This window comes from Rutilus rutilus (assembly GCF_951802725.1).
Source record: "Rutilus rutilus genome assembly, chromosome: 4".
Lineage (NCBI taxonomy): Eukaryota > Metazoa > Chordata > Actinopteri > Cypriniformes > Leuciscidae > Rutilus > Rutilus rutilus.
Genome location: NC_140212.1, coordinates 13548988 through 13569124, shown reverse-complemented (window position 1 = coordinate 13569124; position 20137 = coordinate 13548988). Strand labels below are relative to the sequence as shown.

Sequence of the window (20137 nt, the reverse complement as noted above, 5' to 3'; positions counted from 1 at the left end):
CCGTACAATTCTAGATTGGAATTAAAAAAACTTGCATATTGGCCATCATAACTTAATCAGCTAAAACATCTCTACTTTCAACAATAAAACGCACTTTGCCATATGCTTTCTTGATGAGTGCTTATTACTCATAATGTAAAGTCATGCTCAGTTATAAATGCATTCAGAAACTTGATCTTGCCTATACATCCAATCTTTTCCCCGGCTCCTCCAGATGGTGACTGTGGGCAATGTTGAGCTCTACAAACAATCACACACACACACACAGACGTCCACTCACCCACTCCCAGCCTGTGAAGCAGGTCTGGATACTCGGGTCTCTCTTCCAGCACACTCAGCAGGTTGGTGGGCTCCATCCTCTCCAGCTCCACTCTCCAGTACACATAGATCTTATGGTTAAAGCTCACATAGACCAGGCAGGGGCTGTTCCTCCCATCCTTACATGCATACTGACCTAATGGAGGAAACAGGAACATGACAAAGAGGACACATTACAGACTATATTACTAAATGTAAATGTGTGTAAATTATTACATTATATAATAAATAATGTATTTATTTATAAAAAAAAAAATGACTACCTCTATATATAATAAAGTAACAAATGTATATCATAGTTAAATAACCAATTATCCATCAGTTAGTAATTTAATGCTGTTAACATGATTAAGACAATAATAGCAAATATTGTTTCAATATTTTCGATTTTATAAAACGGATAGCCGTTGAAATGGATTGTGATTGGTCAATACGGCATTTTAGCCCTGTTTAAATAAATTCTATGGTAACAGTTATGAAGTCAAACATCTGTTCATAACGTTTCTGTGCAGCACCCATAGAGACCAACTAGTAAACCTTAGCTTACATATTAGTGACTAGATCTTCTAGCGGAATTGTAGCTCAAAATGTAATTAATTCATTAATAAAATAAGCAAACAAACAAAATATATTTTACATTATAATATATTATATATAAAATATTTACATGTATTCAAAATAAAATAATAAAGTATCCCAGTAACTTGTTGCCTACATGTAATGTAAAGAAAATAAATGTTAAGGTTACACTGTTCCTTACCAGAAATCACGGAGACATGACAATATAACATAAAACATGAAATTGATTGTGTAGTAGTCTAATTCATTTAAAGGTATTTGAGTTACCACCAGATACTAGTTTAAATTGGACACAAACCATGGTGTCAAATATGTAAATGTATGCAAAGGCTGTTTACTATAACTGCTACTATAAAAACATTGATTCTTTTCAAGCTGATAAGCTTGAATGAATTCTTATTAAATCAAATTACACCTCTGCGTTTTTGTTTACACCTTCGAATGGAAATCACTGATGCTGTATAGACAAGACCACATAATGTTTCACATGGCGTCTAATCTCTTTAGCATTAGAATATGTTTTTCTCCAGAGAGACCTTGAGTGTAAAAGAGCAGCACCTCTCCGCGACATTCCCATCATACAGCAGACTCACAGAGACTGGGGCTGAATTTTAATGAGCGCACACTCCCTCCACATTTGCTCTCTGCATTTTCACCAGAAGAAAATGAAGACACAGGTGTATGAGCTGATAAACATTAACACGTACTGTGTGAGGCTTTGTTGTACATGAGTCAGTGGTCTTTCAATGTCAACATGAATGCAAGCGATGACGCTTTTGTGTGCATCACATCTATCAATTTAATCCTCCTAATGCAACAGTTTCAACACTTCACCAATGTGCACTGCGATGAAAGAAAGAGAGAGAAAAAAAAGGTGATAAAAGGAACAGGAAGATGCAAGCAGAAATGAGAGAGACAGGTATAGAAATGAGACCCTGCAGATCCTTCTACTAACATAAATTAATATTAAAAGGAAAATCAATCTTTTTATCTTAGATAGATAGATAGATAGATAGATTTCTTAATATGTGACCTTGGACCACAAAACCAGTCATATGGGTCAATTTCCTGAAATTGAGATTTATACATCAATATGAAAGCTGAATAAATAAGCTTTCCATTGATGTATAGTTTGTTAGAATAGGACAATATTTGTCCGAGATACAACTATTTGAAAATCTGGAATCTGCAAAAAAAAAAAAATCGAAACTTGAGAAAAATCGCCTTTAAAGGGATACTCCACTTTTTTCGGAAATATGCTCATTTTACATCTCCCCCAGAGTTAAACAGTTGAGTTTTACCGTTTTAGAATCCATTCAGCCGAACTCCGGGTCTGACGGTACCACTTTTAGCATAGCTTAGCATAGATCATTGATTCAGATGAGTCCAGTAGCATTTCTTTCAAAATGACCAAAGAGTTTCAATATTTTTCCTATTTAAAACTTGACTCTTCTGTAGTTAAACCGTGTACTAAGATCGACGGAAAATGAAAAGTTGCGATTTTCTAAGCCTATATGACTAGGAACTACTCTCATTCCGGCGTAATAATCAAGGAACTGTGTGGCCGTACCATGAGTGCAGCAGGCGTAATGATATGACGCAGCGCCTGAAAATAGGTCTAATAGGTTAGACAAACTTAGTCCCGGTCACGTTGGAAGAAGTTACCGAGCTGGGGACTATTTTCAGGCGCTGCGTCATATCATTACGCCTGCTGCACCCATGGTACGGCCACACAGTTCCTTGATTATTACGCCGGAATGAGAGTAGTTCCTAGTCATATAGGCTTAGAAAATCGCAACTTTTCATTTTCCGTCGATCTTAGTACACGGTTTAACTACAGAAGAGTCAAGTTTTAAATAGGAAAAATATTGAAACTCTTTGGTCATTTTGAAAGAAATGCTACTGGACTCATCAGAATCAATGATCTGTGCTAAGCTATGCTAAAAGTGGTACCGTCAGACCCGGAGTTCGGCTGAATGGATTCTAAAACGGTAAAACTCATCTGTTTAACTCTGGGGGAGTTGTAAAATGAGCATATTTCCGAAAAAAGTGGAGTATCCCTTTAAAGTTGTCCATTTATGTTCGCGATTTTGCTGCATTCACTCACAAAAATAAATGTTTTATATATTTACGGTAGGAAATTTACAAAATATCTTCATGGAACATGATCTTTACTTAATATCCTAATGATTTTTGGCATAAAAGAAAAATCTATAATTTTGACCCATACAATGTATTGTTGGCTATTGCCACAAATATACCTATGCAACTTGTGACTGGTTTTGTGATCCAGGGTCACATATATGAAATTGTTGCTCAATATGATTTCAAAATAAAAGTTTAAACCCATGCTCTGAATTTGCATGTTTTGATGTCCACATGTTCAGAAATTACAGTGGCTGTGGCATCCTAAGGAAGTGGCCAAATATTAAAGATTGAGTGGACATTTGAATGCAGACCTGGTTTCACAGACAAGGCTTAGATTAAACCAGGATTAGACCTTTGTTAAATTAGGACATAAACGTGCCTTAGAAAAACATTACTGTGGTGTGCATCTTGAGACAAAACAATGGCACTGACATATTTTAAGATATGTTAGTACAAGTTGCTTTCAGTTAAAACACCTCAAACATGCATTTTAGACTGAGACTAGGCTCAAGCCTTGTCTGTGAATCCGGGGGTAAATGTTGTTTGGCCAATATTAAACAAGGATTTGATCATGCTGTAAAGTGTAACAACTTTTTTTTTTGTATATGTAAAAAAAAAAAAAAAAAAAAAAAAAAGATAAGAATGAGATGTTTTTTAATTACAGTAATGAGAATTTGGGGGAAAATATGCTTTGAATTTCCTTGTCATGAAAATAATATCACAATGGAATATATATATAAGAGAAGCTCACCCGCACAGAATGCATTCACATTTTCATCAAACTGGAATCGGACCACCATACGCGTATGATCGATGATGTAAGTCTGGCCGTCCCAGGCACAGGCCACCACTTCCTCTCTCCCATCGCCCTTAACACATGTACAAAAACACACCAAACTCTAATACACATCAGGTAGAGCACTTTTTGGTGCATTTTCTGGTTAGTCAAACATTTATGAACCATGAACATAGAAAAGTTCTAGTATCATTTCTTTGCAGACGGTTTGATATTTTATATGTGATTCAATTATATATACTGGATATGCACTTAAATAGTTTTTGGGGCCACTGTACACCCAGACTTACAGTGACATCCAGCTTCTGGAGGGCAAAAAGCTGGTGGTCCACCTGCACAGACCACAAGAGCTTCTCAGAGCTGTCCATGAGCTTCAGCGTTCCTGGAAGACCACCATTCAACGAAAAACAACAACAACAGCTAACCAATAACATCAATCCACTGCTGTCCAAACAATCAGGTTTGAATCTGTACTGTGTAACTGAGTGGCCATGGAGAATGACGTGAAGAACAAGCCTGCACTTTTAGAGTAAAAAGCCAATCTTTATACACACCTGAGCCCAGAGTGACCAAAGAACAGAGTGAACAGAGAAAACACATGTTTTCCCCTACTACATCAAATAACGAAGTGGACTAATCAGACACTCACCGTCTAGAGTGCAAAGAGCAAACAGGCCACCTTTAGACGAATCATCCTTAGAACCTGCAGAAAACAGAAACAAGTTATGTCATTAGATTTGTTTGTTTGTTAAATTCTGAGAATGATTTGTGATTAGCGATGGACCAATATTACAACAACTTTTATACATGATATAATAGCTATAATTACATTTTAATATAAATATAATTTTTTAAAATAAACATTATATACAGAAAATAATAAATTTTCACATATATACTATATTTAAAAAAATAAATATGTTTATTAAAATAATAAATCATTAGAAAATAACCAAGTAAATAAATAAATGTATTTTTTTATTAAAAATAAAAAAATATATAATTTGATTATTATTTTGTTATTAACTACAAAAACATTTTAATATAAATATTATACAGAATTTTTGTTTTTAACATTTTATTAAAATAATCTACATATTATATGTACACTTTATTATTTTAATTAAAATAACATTTATTTATTGAAAATACTTTATTTATAATTTGATTATAATTTTAATGTTACTGCCAATAAGCAATAAATGGCCAATATTAAAATTCTTTATTATATTGTGTAAATAAACTAAAAAATAAAATACTACAAGCTATCAATTGTTTTAAATCCTACAAGTGAATTTAGAAATCATAACATTGCAATAGTGTAAAAATAAATAAAATAAAGCTAAAACATTTACGTAGTGTTAGATAGCAAAGTTAAATGTAGAAATGAGCATGTACAATCATACATCAAATATCGACCAAAACCATTAAACTGATCATTTTTTTGTGGTGGTGAGCCAGTGAAAATCTTGGGAGAGCTAGTAAAAATCTGAACTACTAGTGACTTATTATTGAGTCATACTATACTCGGCCAGCTGCAAATTTTGTAAGGATATGTGTGGTTCATGCGCAGTATTCAATCTAAATGTGTGTGAGCATGCTCTCTCAGTACCTCTGCAAATGCTACCTATCAAATGAGTGGACACGTTCTTGTTATGGATGCGTCCGGAGGTAAGATGAAGGACAACGTCTCTGGAAGAACCCTCCCTGGGTACACACAGCACACGCTGAATTACTCCCAAATTCAGTTCTGGATATGTTATGAATTATTTAGTACCTCGCTGTGATTCTCTCACTTGCTAGGAGATGCCGTGTTTTCATCCCCAGGTCCTGCAGCGCCCTCTTGTGTCCAAGAGCACGTCAGAATAGCATAGCCACAGCCAGGCTGTGACACCATGAGCTCAGGGAGACCTTCTGGACTTGGGTTAACTGAGAGACTGTCAACCTGGCGAAAGCAGATAAAAAGGCTGTAATAGTAGTTTGACGTCATGTTGGCCTGACGTTTGGTGCATCTAGTTCAGTACCTGACCCTCCAGAAGCCATTTCTTCAGTAAGACCAGTTGACCAGAGCTCACATCTGAAGCATCAGAAGGTTCCTCCCACCTGAAGGCCCGCACCACCCGGTCCGTGTAGCCGACGACAAGCTCACAGCGCCCGTCTCCATCTTACATGCCACAAAACACGTCAATATAATCATGACTTAAAAAGGTTTAAAGATCTTTGAGCATGTCATATGCAAACTCCTCACCGATATCACTGATGAGCATGGCTTTGGTATTGGCGGGGATGTGCTGGGTGTAACTGGGCTTCTGCTCTTCACCAAGCGAGCCGTCCTGCTGACTTGAGGAGTCTGACTTGGCTGCAGAAGCACTGATATCAAACAGGTGAAACCAGCCCTCCGCACCCACTGCCACAACAAAGTTCTGACAGAGCAGAAAGAAAGTCATGTTACAAATGTGAAGCAATGAAAGACTTATATACATAAGATTTGTGATTTTTGTTTTATTAAAATGAAAGAACACTAACAAAATGTACCATGGTACGACAATGTTTTTTGAACCATGAATAGTGAATCTGGAGAGCTCATGGCCAAAAAAAGTAAAATAAATAATAATACAAAATAATATGTAGAAAGTATAATTAATTGATAAATATGAATTGTTATATATTAAAAAACAACTTATGTATTTACTTGGATATAAAGTGCACGTATAACATTGAAAAACAATTTAATTATAATTAATATTAATTCGTATATATTAATATTATATATTAAATAATAATGTATTTACTACAAATAAAACACACACACACAACAATAATATTATTTATACATTAAAAATACTGTATGCTGTTAAATATATCTGTTATATATGAAGAGTTCAGATGCAAAAGCCTCTAAATGCCATCTGAAATTTTCTTCTAGAATGATCATTTTTATCAAGCTTGTATATTTAAGTTCAGTAATTTCACTTAAATGACAATTAATAGGTCATTTTCATTGCTATTTAAGCAAAATTACTGAACTTATATATACAAACTTAATAAAAATGATCATTCTAGAAGAAAATTTCAGATGGCATTTAGAGGCTTTTGCATCTGAACTCTTCATATATATCTGTATATCATGGTTTGTGGACATAGCACCATGATGATATAATTTTAATTATCTCGGATTACTATGTAAATACCATGGTACATGATTGAATAAGGTAATAGTTCAACACCATGGTATTATCATCTGATACCATTACAGGCACTTTATTTTTTGTAAGGGAGGAAGACAGAGAAAGATAATCTTACCCTTCCTTTGTTGCAAACATCTCCAACTCCAACACATGTTAACTGTGAATAAAAACAGCTTGATTGATTCAAATACATTCATCATGGAATCAAGCACTATTCAACCATGTACATCCTTAAACTCCTCACCATGCCAACACATGTTCGCGTGATCCACGGCTTACAGTCATCATTTTTATAGATGTACAGCTTCCCACTAGTGTCACCCACCACCAGCTCATTCAACTGCAGAAAAACATCTGGTTTACTTCATGCACAGAAAACGTTACACTAGTAAATATGTTATACGATACACACTAGCCATATGACCTGGCAGATATTATGATACACCGAGTCATAAACTCACTTCTGTCTAATATACACATTCTATATATATACACACACACACACACACTTTTGTAACTTACAGAGTCATTATCTGCATCTCCAAGACAGATGGCGTGAGGAAAGAGTGTTCCTGTGAAGTCTAAACTCACGCGCTGCACATAACTTACCGAGCGCATGACCTTTCAACTATACACACTGCAGACTAACGATTAAAATGTATTAAACAGCAGTAAAAACACTCATATTTCAGATACACCTTGCAGTTGCATCCTCATCCTGTACAAACAAATGCACATGATCTGTTTGGGCTTCGTTGTTTCAAAATAAAAGTCCGTGGTAACTGTAATAAATAAGAGCCCCCCATGCGTACACTAAAGAAATTAATATTTATAAAGCAATGATGCATTAAATTGATCCAAAATAATAGTAGATTCAATAATGTTACAAAATATTCCTATTTCAAATAAATGTTGTTCTTCTGAACAGCAAATAATTCTGAAAACAATGTATCCCAGCTTCCATAAAAAAAAAAAAAAGTAAATGTATTATGTAATATGTATTGTAAAATCTCGGTTGTTTGAAAGATGTGAAATATAAGATTTCATTTTTTATAGAGTTTTGTTTTACCACCGCAGCAGTTATAATGGCCTGTTTTTCTCCTCAAAAAGTAAAAAACAAAACAAAAAACATATTCCAACAATAATTTAACCAACACCATAAGGTCTAGTCAGATTCATCCAAGAAAGTTTATTTAACAAAAACATTATTTATATCTTTAAACTATTGAAAAATGTAGGTCAGGTTTACAGAACAGAAAGGAAACATAATTCACTGTATGAGCTTTCTCCTCATACTAACACGAGTCCATAAATTCCTGGCACCTCTGGATATGGTCGTTCTCGAAGGGAAACGGAGGCTTTTGAAAGGCTCCCTCATACAAGTCAGCATCCCAGGCTGGGAGCTTTGCAAGTGCTCTTGGGAAATGTAATTAATTCTTCTTAACTGTTTGTTATAGTAACTGCGCAGATGGTGTAGTTCCTCCACGGAACCTGAAGAGACGATAGATAGCTCAGAAGGAGTGCCAACCAGATCTGCTCTCGCTTGGTCAGTATTAGCAGCACGGTTCTGAGTTGGCAGTGGGTTTCGCCTCCTTTTTGGTGATAAAGATTGCTGTACAGGGTCGTTTTTAAGACCCTTTTCTTCTTCACTTGCACAGTTCTGTTCTTGTACGAGGTTGACCTCAACATCAACCTCAAAAACGGAGGTTGGCTTTACATACTCGCTAGCTTCTGAAGGAAGACTTTCAATGTGGTTTTGAGCGAGTTTCTTTTCTATGTTTTGGTGATTCTTAAAGATTTTAGTTTTGTTATGTCCCTCAATGGCCATATTGGACATATCAATCAATGCGGTCTCTGCTTCCTCTTGTGAATCAACTGCTTGATCATCCTGAGGAAAGAGAAGAAATGAGTTATTAAAATGAGTAGGTCTGTCTTTAAGATGAATGCAGAGCTATAGTAAGGTTATTGGCTATGGTTAGCTTCAATTCTAATGTTTATTTTCTCTACAAAACTCCATGCACATCAAAACACCACTTGCGGACACAATAAATGAAAGATTTCAAGAATATTTCATAGCAAGGAAATGAAAAATGAGGTTTGATGTAAACTCTTGGGTGCAATAAACATCATGCATGATAGGTGACACTTGTAAAACATGAGCACAAGCAGGAAGAAAAAAAAGAAAGTGGTAGATGTTTCCCTCATTAAACGCTTAAATGTTCTTAGGCAATGTCTACATGCTTTTGAGAATATGGAGTAAGTGAACTGTACTTTTGCTTTCTTCTCCTTACGGACTAGGGAAGAGTCTTGACTTTCTTGGCCACTGATTTTTTGTAGTCACTGCCAGCCGGTCTTTTTCCTTCTACTTTGGCACTACTTTTCTCCCCGACACTTTCTGACACTTTCTTTACCTGTGGGGCGGCACAACAGCTCTTTACCTGTCGGGGTCTTAAAAATCATTTGGATGAGTGGTCACTATAAACTGTAGGAACACAAGAAATAGAAGGGGTTACTGCATGTTCAAAGAGGGACCCTGTAGCTGAAGTGACACCTCCAACTGAAGAGGTTTCACTCGTGATGGGAAAATGCTTGTATTACATGTTGGGCCACTGTTTGTAGATGATCCAATTCCACTATGACTGCTGGGAAAGGGATGTTTAGAGGGTGGTAAATGCATAAACAGAGAAAGTCCAATTTGTTTTTGCATCAACTGGATCACATTGATCTTCTGAAATGCTTCTAATAATTTTATTGTAATTTAATAATGTAATTTTATAATACAATATTCCTCTTAACAAGGCCCAGAAATCACATACCACTCAAACGATTCTGATTAGAGAATTTAAGGATACAGTATGATCTTTGACACTGCCAACCTAAATTAGAATCAAATAAAAAGATTTTTGCTGCTTGTTCAAATTGAATTAGCAAATTTAAGTGGATAAAACAATAAAACACGTGACATGTGTTGACAATGTTCAAGACTTGCATTCATTTTACTTTGTTAAAATGAGCTAATGCAAGACAATTCATGAACATTGTGTCACAAATTAATTTCATTGTTCAATCCAGTTAAATTTGTAAGATGGAAGCTAAATTAAACTCTTTGAGTTGGAACTACATACAACTAACTGGGCAGTGGATCTGTGGTTCCCACCAGGTATTGCATGGGACTGCATTGGGAGAGTACATTATTAAAATAAATGTTTTGTGTTTTTCAGTAAAGAGAAAGACTTGTTGTTTTAACAAAAACATTTGTTTGAACGAACTATATTTGAGTTTTACTGACCTAAACTAATTGGGTGGAAACATTTTGCTTAATTTGATTGCTAACTATTTGTAGTTTGGTGATAAAATTACTAAGCTACACAAACACTTTATGAATGTGTTAGTTACTGGGTAAAAAAGCATGTTAACTAAGTGAACTGTGATGCTCCCCTCAAACACTATGATGGCATCTACCTGAAACACAATAAGACTGGAAGAGGTACAATAAAATAGATAAACAAAAAAGCTCAGTAAATACTACAGAGCAGAGACCAAAGGCCAGATTCAATAAATATAATCTGAAGTTTGATACACAACACTAAATTAAGCAAAAGTCCAACTGAAATGGAGCAAATACAATAAATATTTGTATTACCGTCATGTAGCAAAAAGTAACAAAAGAATTAGAGGAGATGTTTGAAATTAATCTGGCCAATCGTCACCATTGAAAGAGGTTCAGGAAAGTATTAATCAAACAACCATTGGGAAAAGTTTAAATCTAGAATTTGCTAGAAGAAAAACAAGACTACTTGCTACTTGAAATATAAAAAATGCCTCCTGATTTTGTTGACTGTCTTACGGTAGCAGGTGACACCACTCTCCTCATCTTCATAGTGATTGAGTGACCACTGTTCTTCAAGAGAGATGCCTTACGGCCCAACTTCAAGTAGAAGTAGGTTGTGTAGGGAGTGAAGCTAAAGTCCTCACTTATGTATAAAAGAGAAAAGAGTTAGAGAATGAATCTAAAAATGGAAAGGAAATAGTTCATAATCTGTCAAGGTACCTGAAGTAGCCATGCAACAAAAGGTGGATGATAATGGACTCCACCTCCAAGCGTGACAAGGACGTGACCTTTATCATTTTGCGCCGTTTAGCGGGCCCTTTGCCCATCCAAGTCTCACAGACTTTCAGAGGGGTCAGTTTTTCATCCATAGAGCCGGCCATTTCTACTACCTCAACAACGTCTCGAGCATGCTGGGTGATGTCCATTGTGATGTAGTCTGAAAAAAGAACCATCACCCATTGCATAATTGGCCTGATTGAGTTAAGGTGCGGTCACATTAGGCGAAATTGTCTGAGCAAATGGTCAATTGTCTATTGTGTAGATCAGGGGTGCACAGTCCTGCTCCTGGAGATGTACCTTCCTGCAAAGTTTAGCTCCAACCCTGATCAAACACACCTAAACCAGCTAATTAAGATCCTCAGGACCCAGGAGCACTTGATAATTACAGACAGGACTGTTGGATGAGGGTTGGATCTTATCTCTGCAGGTAGGTAGATCTCCAGGAACAGGATTGGGCGCCCCATCACAGCTCACACAGACGTCACTTTCAAACCAAGCAGCTTTCTATTGGTCAACACGGTCAATTTGTGTGCCCAACTGAACCCATTGGGAAGTCTTTCGTCCTCAAACGAAATACCCAATTGTAGGTTGGACTCCTATTGAAATGACTGGATGTCGACAGTGAAAATTCACCAAGCTACGGTAAACGTAAAAGCACATTAAGGTAGGTAAGAAACGATTACCATTGCCGTGACGACAGACGTCGCACATTTGGTTGCACTCTTCATCATTCCAAACTTCGTCAAAATGAATGGCCATCATAGCACGACGACACCTATGCACACACATAAGAGTCTTGTCGTAAAAAAAACAAAAAAAAAAACAAATTCCATACAACCCTTAAATCAGGTCACCAGGACAGGTGTAAGAAGCACTGATAAAACTAACAGGCCACATGGAGTTAACATATAAGGCATTTGTAATGGGTTGTTCAATGCATCTGTGACATGACAAAGGAACGAAAGACTCGGGAGGTGACCTAATCATGCGTTTCATAATTTATCTTTGGCTGCATTAATTCCTCGTTTGGAACATGCTAAAAGATGTGCCTGTGAATGTGTACAGGGAATTTGGAATTTAACATTTTAAACTCAGTTCAAATGAATGAAATTACTTGAATAAAGGTTAGTTCATTTTGCTGAAGGAGAGGAAACAAAAGAGTTCAATAATCTGATATTCCTATCACTATAAACCATATAGAGTAACACTGAAAAGAAGAGAAAACACAGAACAATGTTTCACAAACTGAAAAATCTAAATTTAGAAACCAAAACCAGGAGCCAAGTCATTGGTATTCTGAATATCCTGTATATTTTGACTCACCTGTCTACATTTTGGCAATATGCTATCATATTCTGTAGCTTCTGCTGCCCAGTATTCTCCATCACAACCATTGTGCTTATTCTGAAGATATCCATAAACCCAAAGAACACAATACAATCTGCTGGGCCATCATCCCTTCCTGGAAAAAATAAATGAATAAAAAGTAAAGAAAAAAAAGTCAAGGTGTAACAGAAGTAGCAACAGACCCTTTCTTTCGAATTTTGACACATCTGAGTGAAACAGATTATCAAAAAAGAAAAATATAAGGCATGAACTTCATTGGCATCCATCGGTTGTTGATTGGATGAAAGTAGATCTAAATGTGACACTGCAGTTGACTAACCCTGACTGTAAGAAAGGGGCGGGATTTAAGCAGACTAAAAGTCATACAGCATACGTGACCAGAGAGAAGTCTGTCATTTTACAGCAAGATTGAGCTATGACATTTTGATAAAAAAATTACGAGCTCAAAAAACATTTGCATGGATGATTTATTTACAATAAGAAAGAAATAAGAAGGAAAAAAAAAGGTTTCGAAAATATGATGCCTACCTGCACGTCCACTCTCCTGATAATAATTTTCAATAGATTTGCTGATGGTGTGATGGATAACAAATCGCACATCAGCCTTGTCAATGCCCATTCCAAAAGCCACAGTGGCGACGACCACCTGCACAGACACAAAAATAAGATAACATAAAAAAAAAAAAAAAACAGACGACAACAACAGCAACAGCAACTCTGTAGGTGCAACCTGGATCTTCTTGGTGGACCACCGTTGATGCACCAGAGATTTCTCTGAAGGCTCCATGTTGGCGTGGTATGACTGAGCAAGAATATCCTTCTTCTGCAGGTCTGAAGCCACAACTTCTGCATCCTTTTGGGAGAACACATACACGATGCCTGCAAATAAAAACATTTTACACTTATTTTTTTATTAAGTAGTTTTCGAATAAATAGTGAATAATTTGCAGAGCATAAAGGCCCGTTCACAACAATGATGAAAACATAAAGCACGATAACGATATGTTTAATCTAAGCACACGCTGCCGTTATACCAACTGCCACTTTAAATTATCAAGCTCTGATTAGTTGTCAATGTTTATATTTTTTTAATCAATACAGCTGTGATTCTCATCGAATTAGAACAATTATTAAAACTTTATATCCTTGGTGTGAAGGGCCATTTACTCCTCATAGCAACTGAATTGATTTACCTGACTGGTTTTTGTATCTTCCCCGGATCAATTCTGCAATTTGGTCGGTACAGTCTACGTTATCTTTAAAACAAACCTGTAGAAGTGAGATGACAAATTACTCTGATCTGCTTATTCGGCACTCTTCTAACAGTGACATCAAGAGAAGAATGCAATGATTTGCAAACCTCGTAGTAAAGGTTTGGTCTGTTGAACGGTGCTGTCAGAGTGATGGGTTCCTGAACACACAGTATCTTCTGGCAATCTTTAAGAACATTGCTGGTTGCAGTGGCAGTCAGTCCGACCAATGGGACATTGGGGAACTGGCGCTTTAGGATACCCAGGAGTTTGTAATCTAAGAAAAGGAATTAAGTACAAATTAAATGATGGGTTAGAAGCTTTACTCAGCCTGGATGATGAAAAACCTCACCTGGTCTGAAGTCATGCCCCCACTGACTGCAGCAGTGAACTTCATCCACAGCGATGCGTGCCAGCAGACCCATGTTATAGGCCTTTTCGAGTTTGGACATCAGTAGTTTGCTCTTGGCAATTTTCTCTGGGGTTACATAGAGCAACTTGAAGGGGCTGTTTTTATCTATCATCCCTGCCAGGACCTGCTTAGAGTCCTCCTGCAGATGCACATGAATATCAGCACCTGAACGTGAATCAAAACTCTACATCTACAGAGATGTACGAAGTACATCTGTCATACTGTACCTTTGTACTGGAGGCATTAAGAGTTACCGCCGAGACATTATTGGACTTCAGAGACATCAGCTGATCCTCCATCAGAGACACGAGCGGGGCGATAACTAACGTAAAACCTGCGACCACACAAAGACATGCACAGGAATTCACATCAAAGCATTCAAAATATGTTCTTCATCTACTAAAATGTCTATGAAAGCACGAACCCTTAGAGCAGAGAGCTGGAAGTTGGTAACACAGGCTTTTTCCTCTTCCGGTGGGCATTACCAGGAAAAGGTCTTTCCCTGACATGCTAAGGTTGATGGCCGCCTGTTGCAGGGGACGAAATTTGGAGAGCTGGAACACACTACACAGCTTCGCTTGAACTTCTTTAGACCATGAGAAATCTGATGACAGAGCAACAAACAAAAAATATAGCTGCGAGCAGCGATTGCGGGCCCAAGCCGGTGGCATCGCCACCCTGGTGCCTTTAGTTACACTGGTGCCGGTGTCACCGGCTTGGGCCCTCCATTGGGCCCAATATATATATATATATATTTTTTTTTAATAATAATTTATTTAATAATTATTTTATTAATAATAATAATAATAATATTATATATATATATATATATATATATATATATATATATATATATATATATATATATATATAATATTATATATATATATATAAAACCCTAACCCTAACATCATTCAAACTGCAAAGTGTTAACTTATATTTGTGTACAGTCAAAATAAAACACAACATTGTGCTTTAGTAAAGCAATCTGCCCCCGAAATGGCGCTAATTTTAAAATTAAACTAAAATGCTCACGGCTGCACGGGCATTCATAACGGTGCCATGGCGAGGAACGAGCAGAACAGAGTCAACGTTTTTTAGTTCATTCCTACTTCCATAGGAATTCATTGAAAACGCTCGCTCTGCTCTGCACCATTATCCATGTCAGTGCGGACGAACATATTTTACTTTCGTTTTTAAGTTAGCGATTCAAAAGCCCCCAGCGGTGTCACACGTTGATTAACCGGTGTTAAAAGTGCTTTTAGTGTTTCCTTTTTTGACATTAATCCCTCGCCATAGCAAAACTGTTTGAGATATTTATTATCTGTTTACAATTTAGCATATTTAATGTATTTTCATCATGTTGAAAAAGTTTGGTGGGAATAAAATAAACCACTTAAGAGGAGTGGGTAAAAATTCAGAGGCTGATTTTGCAAAGAAATCCACATTCAAACCAAAATATCTGACTTCCTGATGCTCGGAGCTAATGACTGTAAATTAGAAAATTGTCCGACTCTATGAGACCAATATGCGTACTGATTTTTGTGACTGTACATAAAATTAACCCCCCCACTTTTGTCAAAAGCATTTAGAAAGTGACACACTTCCTGCTGCCAGTTGGTGGCGCTATAACTTTGACTCACAATAGTTACATACAAGTGATCGGCCTTTTACCACGAATACACTGCTGACGTTTCATCAAGATCAGTTAATGTATGCAGAAGTTATAACACTTTGTTTTTATCTTTTCTCGCCATAAATTTGTTTCCTCGCCACGGCCAAACCGTTCGAGATATCAAAAATCCGTCTGCAATTTAGCATCCTCAATGTCTTTACTTCATGCTGACCGAGTTTGGTGGCAATTGAAAGAATTGCCTAGGAGGATTATTTCAAATTCCAGAGCAAGCGTTCTCCAAACAACCCATAATAGCCGACTTCCTGTTGGGCTGGCGTAAAACTTGACCGAGGGAAAGTTGTTCGGCCCGATGAGATCTATACGTGTACTGAGTTTCATATTAATTCATGCAAGCGTGTTTGATCTATGGACCAAGTTTTCAGACCCCGTTCAAGGGTGAAAAATCCCCCCCCACCCCTCACACACACAGAGACAGAGAGAGAGAGAGAAAATTCTCCAGAAAAATCCACATTCAAACCAAAATATCTGACTTCCTGTTGGTCGGAGCTAATGATTGAAAATTAGAAAGTTCTCTTGATGAGAACAATATACATACCAAGTTTTGTTGCTGTAGATTAATCTAACCCCCCACTTTGGTCAAAAGGTGGCGCTACTGAGCCATTCCACCACGCCCGTTTCTGAAACTTTGCACATGTCTACTGGCTAATAAATGTGATGTGTCTGTCGAGTTTCATCCAATTTCAAGCATGCTAAGAGTCTCAAAAGCATCAAAAAAGAATATTAAAGTTCGATGCGTTGCCATGGCAACAGTATCTAAGATATCAATAATCCTTTCACAGGTCTACATCTGCCGTGTGTCTACATTATACATAAAGTTTGAAGTAAATCGGGTAAAAATAAGAGAGTGATTTCAAAGCATTTTGAAAGTGACAAACTTCCTGCTGCCAGTTGGTGGCGCTATAACTTTGACTCACAATAGTCACATCCATGTGATCGGCCTCTTACAACGAACACACTGCTGAAGTTTCATCAAGATCAGTTAATGTATGCAGAAGTTATAACACACTTCCTGTGTCCCATTATTCGCAATAAATTTGTTTCCTTGCCACGGCCAAACCGTTCAAGAATTCATCCTCAATGTCTTGACTTCATTCACACCGAGTTTGGTGGCGATCGGATGAATTCCCTAGGAGGAGTATTTCACATTCCATTGTATGCGTTTTCCAAACAACGTATAATAACTGACTTCCTGTTGGGCTTTTGTAAAACTTAGAGCACGAAAGTTGTTCAGCCCGATGAGATCTATATGTATACTGAGTTTCATATTATTACATGCAAGCGTGTTTGATTTATGGACCAAGTTTTCGGACACCATTCCAGGGGACGCTGTCGAGCCCCCCAGCCACGCCCGGGTACCAGCTTCAGCCCTGATGGCCGCAGGTTCTGACGTGTGTGCAAAATTTCAAGAGTTTTTGAGCATGTTAAGGGCCCCAAAAGTGGCAAAAAGGCAAAAAAATAAAAAAATAAAAAAAAATAAAAAATCCTTCCAGAAACAATGGGGAAGTTTCCTTCCGGAAGTTTCCTTCCGGAAACTTCGCCCTTTCAGGGCTTGGGCCCTAATAATGTCAATAACCCATTACATCTCTGCAGTTTAACTTCATTTTGTAAAACAGAGCATTTAACATTAAATACTATGTGGCTAGAATGATTTTGATTAAATTAATGCATTTTTTATTTGCAACAGTCACTTTTAGTTTAAGCTGCTTTGGAACAATATGTATTGTGAAAAGCACTGTAAATATAATTTATTTGAAAATGAGCGATACCTGACTTCTCATAGTGCTGTAGGTCCTGTTTGCTGATTGAGGGTTTAGGAGCTTTGCTGGATCCGGAAGGCTGTGCCGAGCTGCAGGCTCCCTCCAGGATCTTCAGGAGTTTGTTTTTCCTGGAGTTCAGCTTTGTCTGTTTCTCCAGCAGCTCAGAGATCTGCAGTTCCACCACCTCTAACTCTGCTTCCACTGAGTCCAGTTCTGCTTGAGCATCATCTGCAAAGAAAAGGACTTTCTTTAGTCTCAGTCTCGAAGATACTAAACTTGTACACATTTATTAGGGAGCGTGTACGCTATGCTCATCCATGCACTCGTTTTCTACACAACACACAAGTAGGGTGCGCTTTGCGTCGTACCGCACAGCATTTTCACCCCTTGTCCCGCACGTCGCATATTGAGAATATTGTCCTGCATTTTCATTGGTCTATTGGTTTTTAATACTCATACTAAGAAAACGTGCATGCGTTCTTTTGCCTTTTTAAGAAAGCATTTTATTTATTCTTTTTGCGGTGTAGTTTTTCACCTATATTTAACTCTTTTTTTTATCCTATCAAATGGATAATTCGGTCAATTAAAATGAACTTAATTGTTAAATAACTAAATAATTAATAATTAATTCAACTATTTAATTTAACAGAATTTATCAACTTGTTGCCTGCTGTGGTTGTTTTAATTCACATCCTTTCTAAAAAATATGAAAGTTTTTGGTTTAATATATTCTTAATATGACTGTCAATGACCTAATTTCATGTTGTTTTATATTTTATTTGTTCATTGTTTATTTAGTTGGATTTTAATTGGACTTGGTCAGAACTGTTTATAAGATAGTTATCTGCATGATGCCTGCTGCCTTTGGGCTCAGTGATGATGAATTTAAATGGCATGCCAAATAAAGACATGTTATGTTAGCCTGAGATGTAGGCTAATGGTGTTTTCTGGAAGGGACTAAAGAACAAAGAATTTGTATCAGCTGAAAGGCAGAATTCAAATGTTTTTATTAAGTTAGACATTATATTAAAAAAACTAACAAAAAAGTCCATCTTTAAAGATAATCGGTCTGAAGGGTGCAGAAACACAGGGGTGGTTTATGTTTTAGTGTTGGTAAAATGTCCCACATTGTCCCACACAAACTTATAACCGTCCCACATTTGGTTTGTTTGATGGTGGCTACACACAAGCCCTAAGAAGTTTTTCCAGGATTCCAGGAAGGACTGCTGCATAATTCCCAGTGTCTCTCACCTCTGCATCTCTAATGAGCTGAGCTTCACAGAGAGATATAATGATGAAAGTCACACCAGTATGCTTACCTGCCTCACTCCTCAAGGGAATAATAAGACACATCCTGACAGTCTAATTCGTTCACTCACATGCAGACTTTTCTCACATAGACACACACACACACGCGCACACGCGCACGCGCACACACACGCGCGACATATATGAGCATATATAATGCAGAAGACATACTTACCAGTACGATTTGCCATTTTATACAGTTCTTCAAAGGCACAGATTATGATGACTGTAAGAGAGAGTTAATCAGTATTTTTTGCATAGTTTGACAGTAGAACATCTAACGTTAAATAAAGAAGATTTGGTCACTGGAAACTTTTCATTCTTGTTTAAAAGCATAAACAAACCAATTTTAGTGATTTTTTTTCTTTTTAAATAATTGTGGTTTAAAGGATGTTTACAAATGTTTTACTGGGAAACAAGATTAAAATTATGATTATAAAAATAAAATAAAAACTCGTAATACATCATTTCATTTCAATAATATCGAGTCTTTGAACAAAATATTAAGACAATTAACGATAGGCCTGCCAACCATTTTACACCATCTTCACCATTATGAAACTATTTTGCATGACGCTGGTATGATTATTAATGTTGCTTTGGATAATAGATCTGAGCAATGAAATACACGTCATACTTTTGTACGACAAAAAAACGTTTTCAGAAGCGCGCCATGTTCAGCAGAATTTATATTATGTTATGAATAACAGATCAAAACGCATTTCCGTTAACTCACCGCTGAATGATCAGAAGTCTGCTTATTTTCACTTTCTCTTGTTTGCACCAGATGAACTCCTCGTTTCCCCCGGTTGCCCCACGCGACACTTAATCGGGAAACTGACCAATCACGGACATGGAAATACAAGAGTTCAGACGAGACAAGAGTCTTGTGCAAAAGAAAAGAAACCTACTGTTGTCGTATCACAAATACTGATTAAATTAATGTAGTTATTTATTTTCAAGGATGATTTACTGGGGGTAGTACAATGGTTTTATGTAATAAATGCATTGCAAATTATAGACACCTTCTTCAACACTGTTAAACATTGGAGACCAGGAAGTGGGTTTTATTTTTCATAATAAAAGTCAATAAAATGTGCTGTGGTGCTGTGGACTGTAGACATTAACATCCTGAAAACACTACACACACTTCAACACTCTTTTTACATATGCACAATTATTTAATTGGTTTACCAACAATGTCAAACAGCGGATGCTGTGGATACA

General features: G+C 36.8%; 2 protein-coding genes across 5 annotated transcripts in view; both read right to left on the bottom strand.

Moving 5' to 3' along the window:
* itfg2 (integrin alpha FG-GAP repeat containing 2) overlaps positions 1-7833 on the bottom strand; it is a 9038-nt gene extending 1205 nt beyond the window's left edge. Inside the window, exons 1-11 of the mRNA XM_084408130.1 lie at positions 7552-7833; positions 7274-7369; positions 7145-7186; positions 6090-6264; positions 5866-6005; positions 5638-5786; positions 5454-5548; positions 4491-4544; positions 4132-4223; positions 3797-3914; positions 281-454 (exon numbers count right to left, since the gene is read on the bottom strand). Coding sequence (XP_084264256.1) covers positions 281-454; positions 3797-3914; positions 4132-4223; positions 4491-4544; positions 5454-5548; positions 5638-5786; positions 5866-6005; positions 6090-6264; positions 7145-7186; positions 7274-7369; positions 7552-7647 — 1231 coding nt within the window. The 5' untranslated portion in view covers positions 7648-7833. The remainder of the gene's footprint in view (positions 1-280; positions 455-3796; positions 3915-4131; positions 4224-4490; positions 4545-5453; positions 5549-5637; positions 5787-5865; positions 6006-6089; positions 6265-7144; positions 7187-7273; positions 7370-7551) is intronic.
* A 360-nt stretch (positions 7834-8193) lies between these two features.
* On the bottom strand, positions 8194-19750 carry recql (RecQ helicase-like). 4 transcript variants are annotated; one of them, XM_084408129.1, is made up of 16 exons: positions 19647-19750; positions 19086-19136; positions 17612-17830; positions 14574-14753; positions 14377-14483; positions 14090-14288; positions 13848-14014; positions 13681-13756; positions 13218-13366; positions 13016-13133; positions 12464-12602; positions 11824-11915; positions 11081-11297; positions 10877-11003; positions 9301-9440; positions 8194-8917 (listed from the first exon to the last, which is right to left on the bottom strand). In XM_084408129.1, exons 2-15 carry the CDS (start codon positions 19099-19101, stop codon positions 9324-9326), a joined length of 1923 nt encoding a protein of 640 aa, XP_084264255.1. In that variant the 5' UTR covers positions 19102-19136; positions 19647-19750; the 3' UTR covers positions 8194-8917; positions 9301-9323. The 4 variants fall into 4 exon arrangements, with proteins under 4 accessions (XP_084264255.1, XP_084264254.1, XP_084264253.1 ...); XM_084408128.1 differs by having other exon boundaries at positions 13016-13366; XM_084408127.1 differs by lacking the exon at positions 9301-9440.
* Positions 19751-20137: the final 387 nt, after the last annotated feature.

Coding starts and splice junctions, on each gene's coding strand:
- recql (XM_084408126.1), bottom strand. Junction 13,757..13,847: donor GACCAAACCTTTACTACGAG/GTTTGCAAATCA, acceptor TCACTTCTACAG/GTTTGTTTTAAAGATAACGT. Junction 13,367..13,680: donor AAGATACAAAAACCAGTCAG/GTAAATCAATTC, acceptor TTTTATTTGCAG/GCATCGTGTATGTGTTCTCC.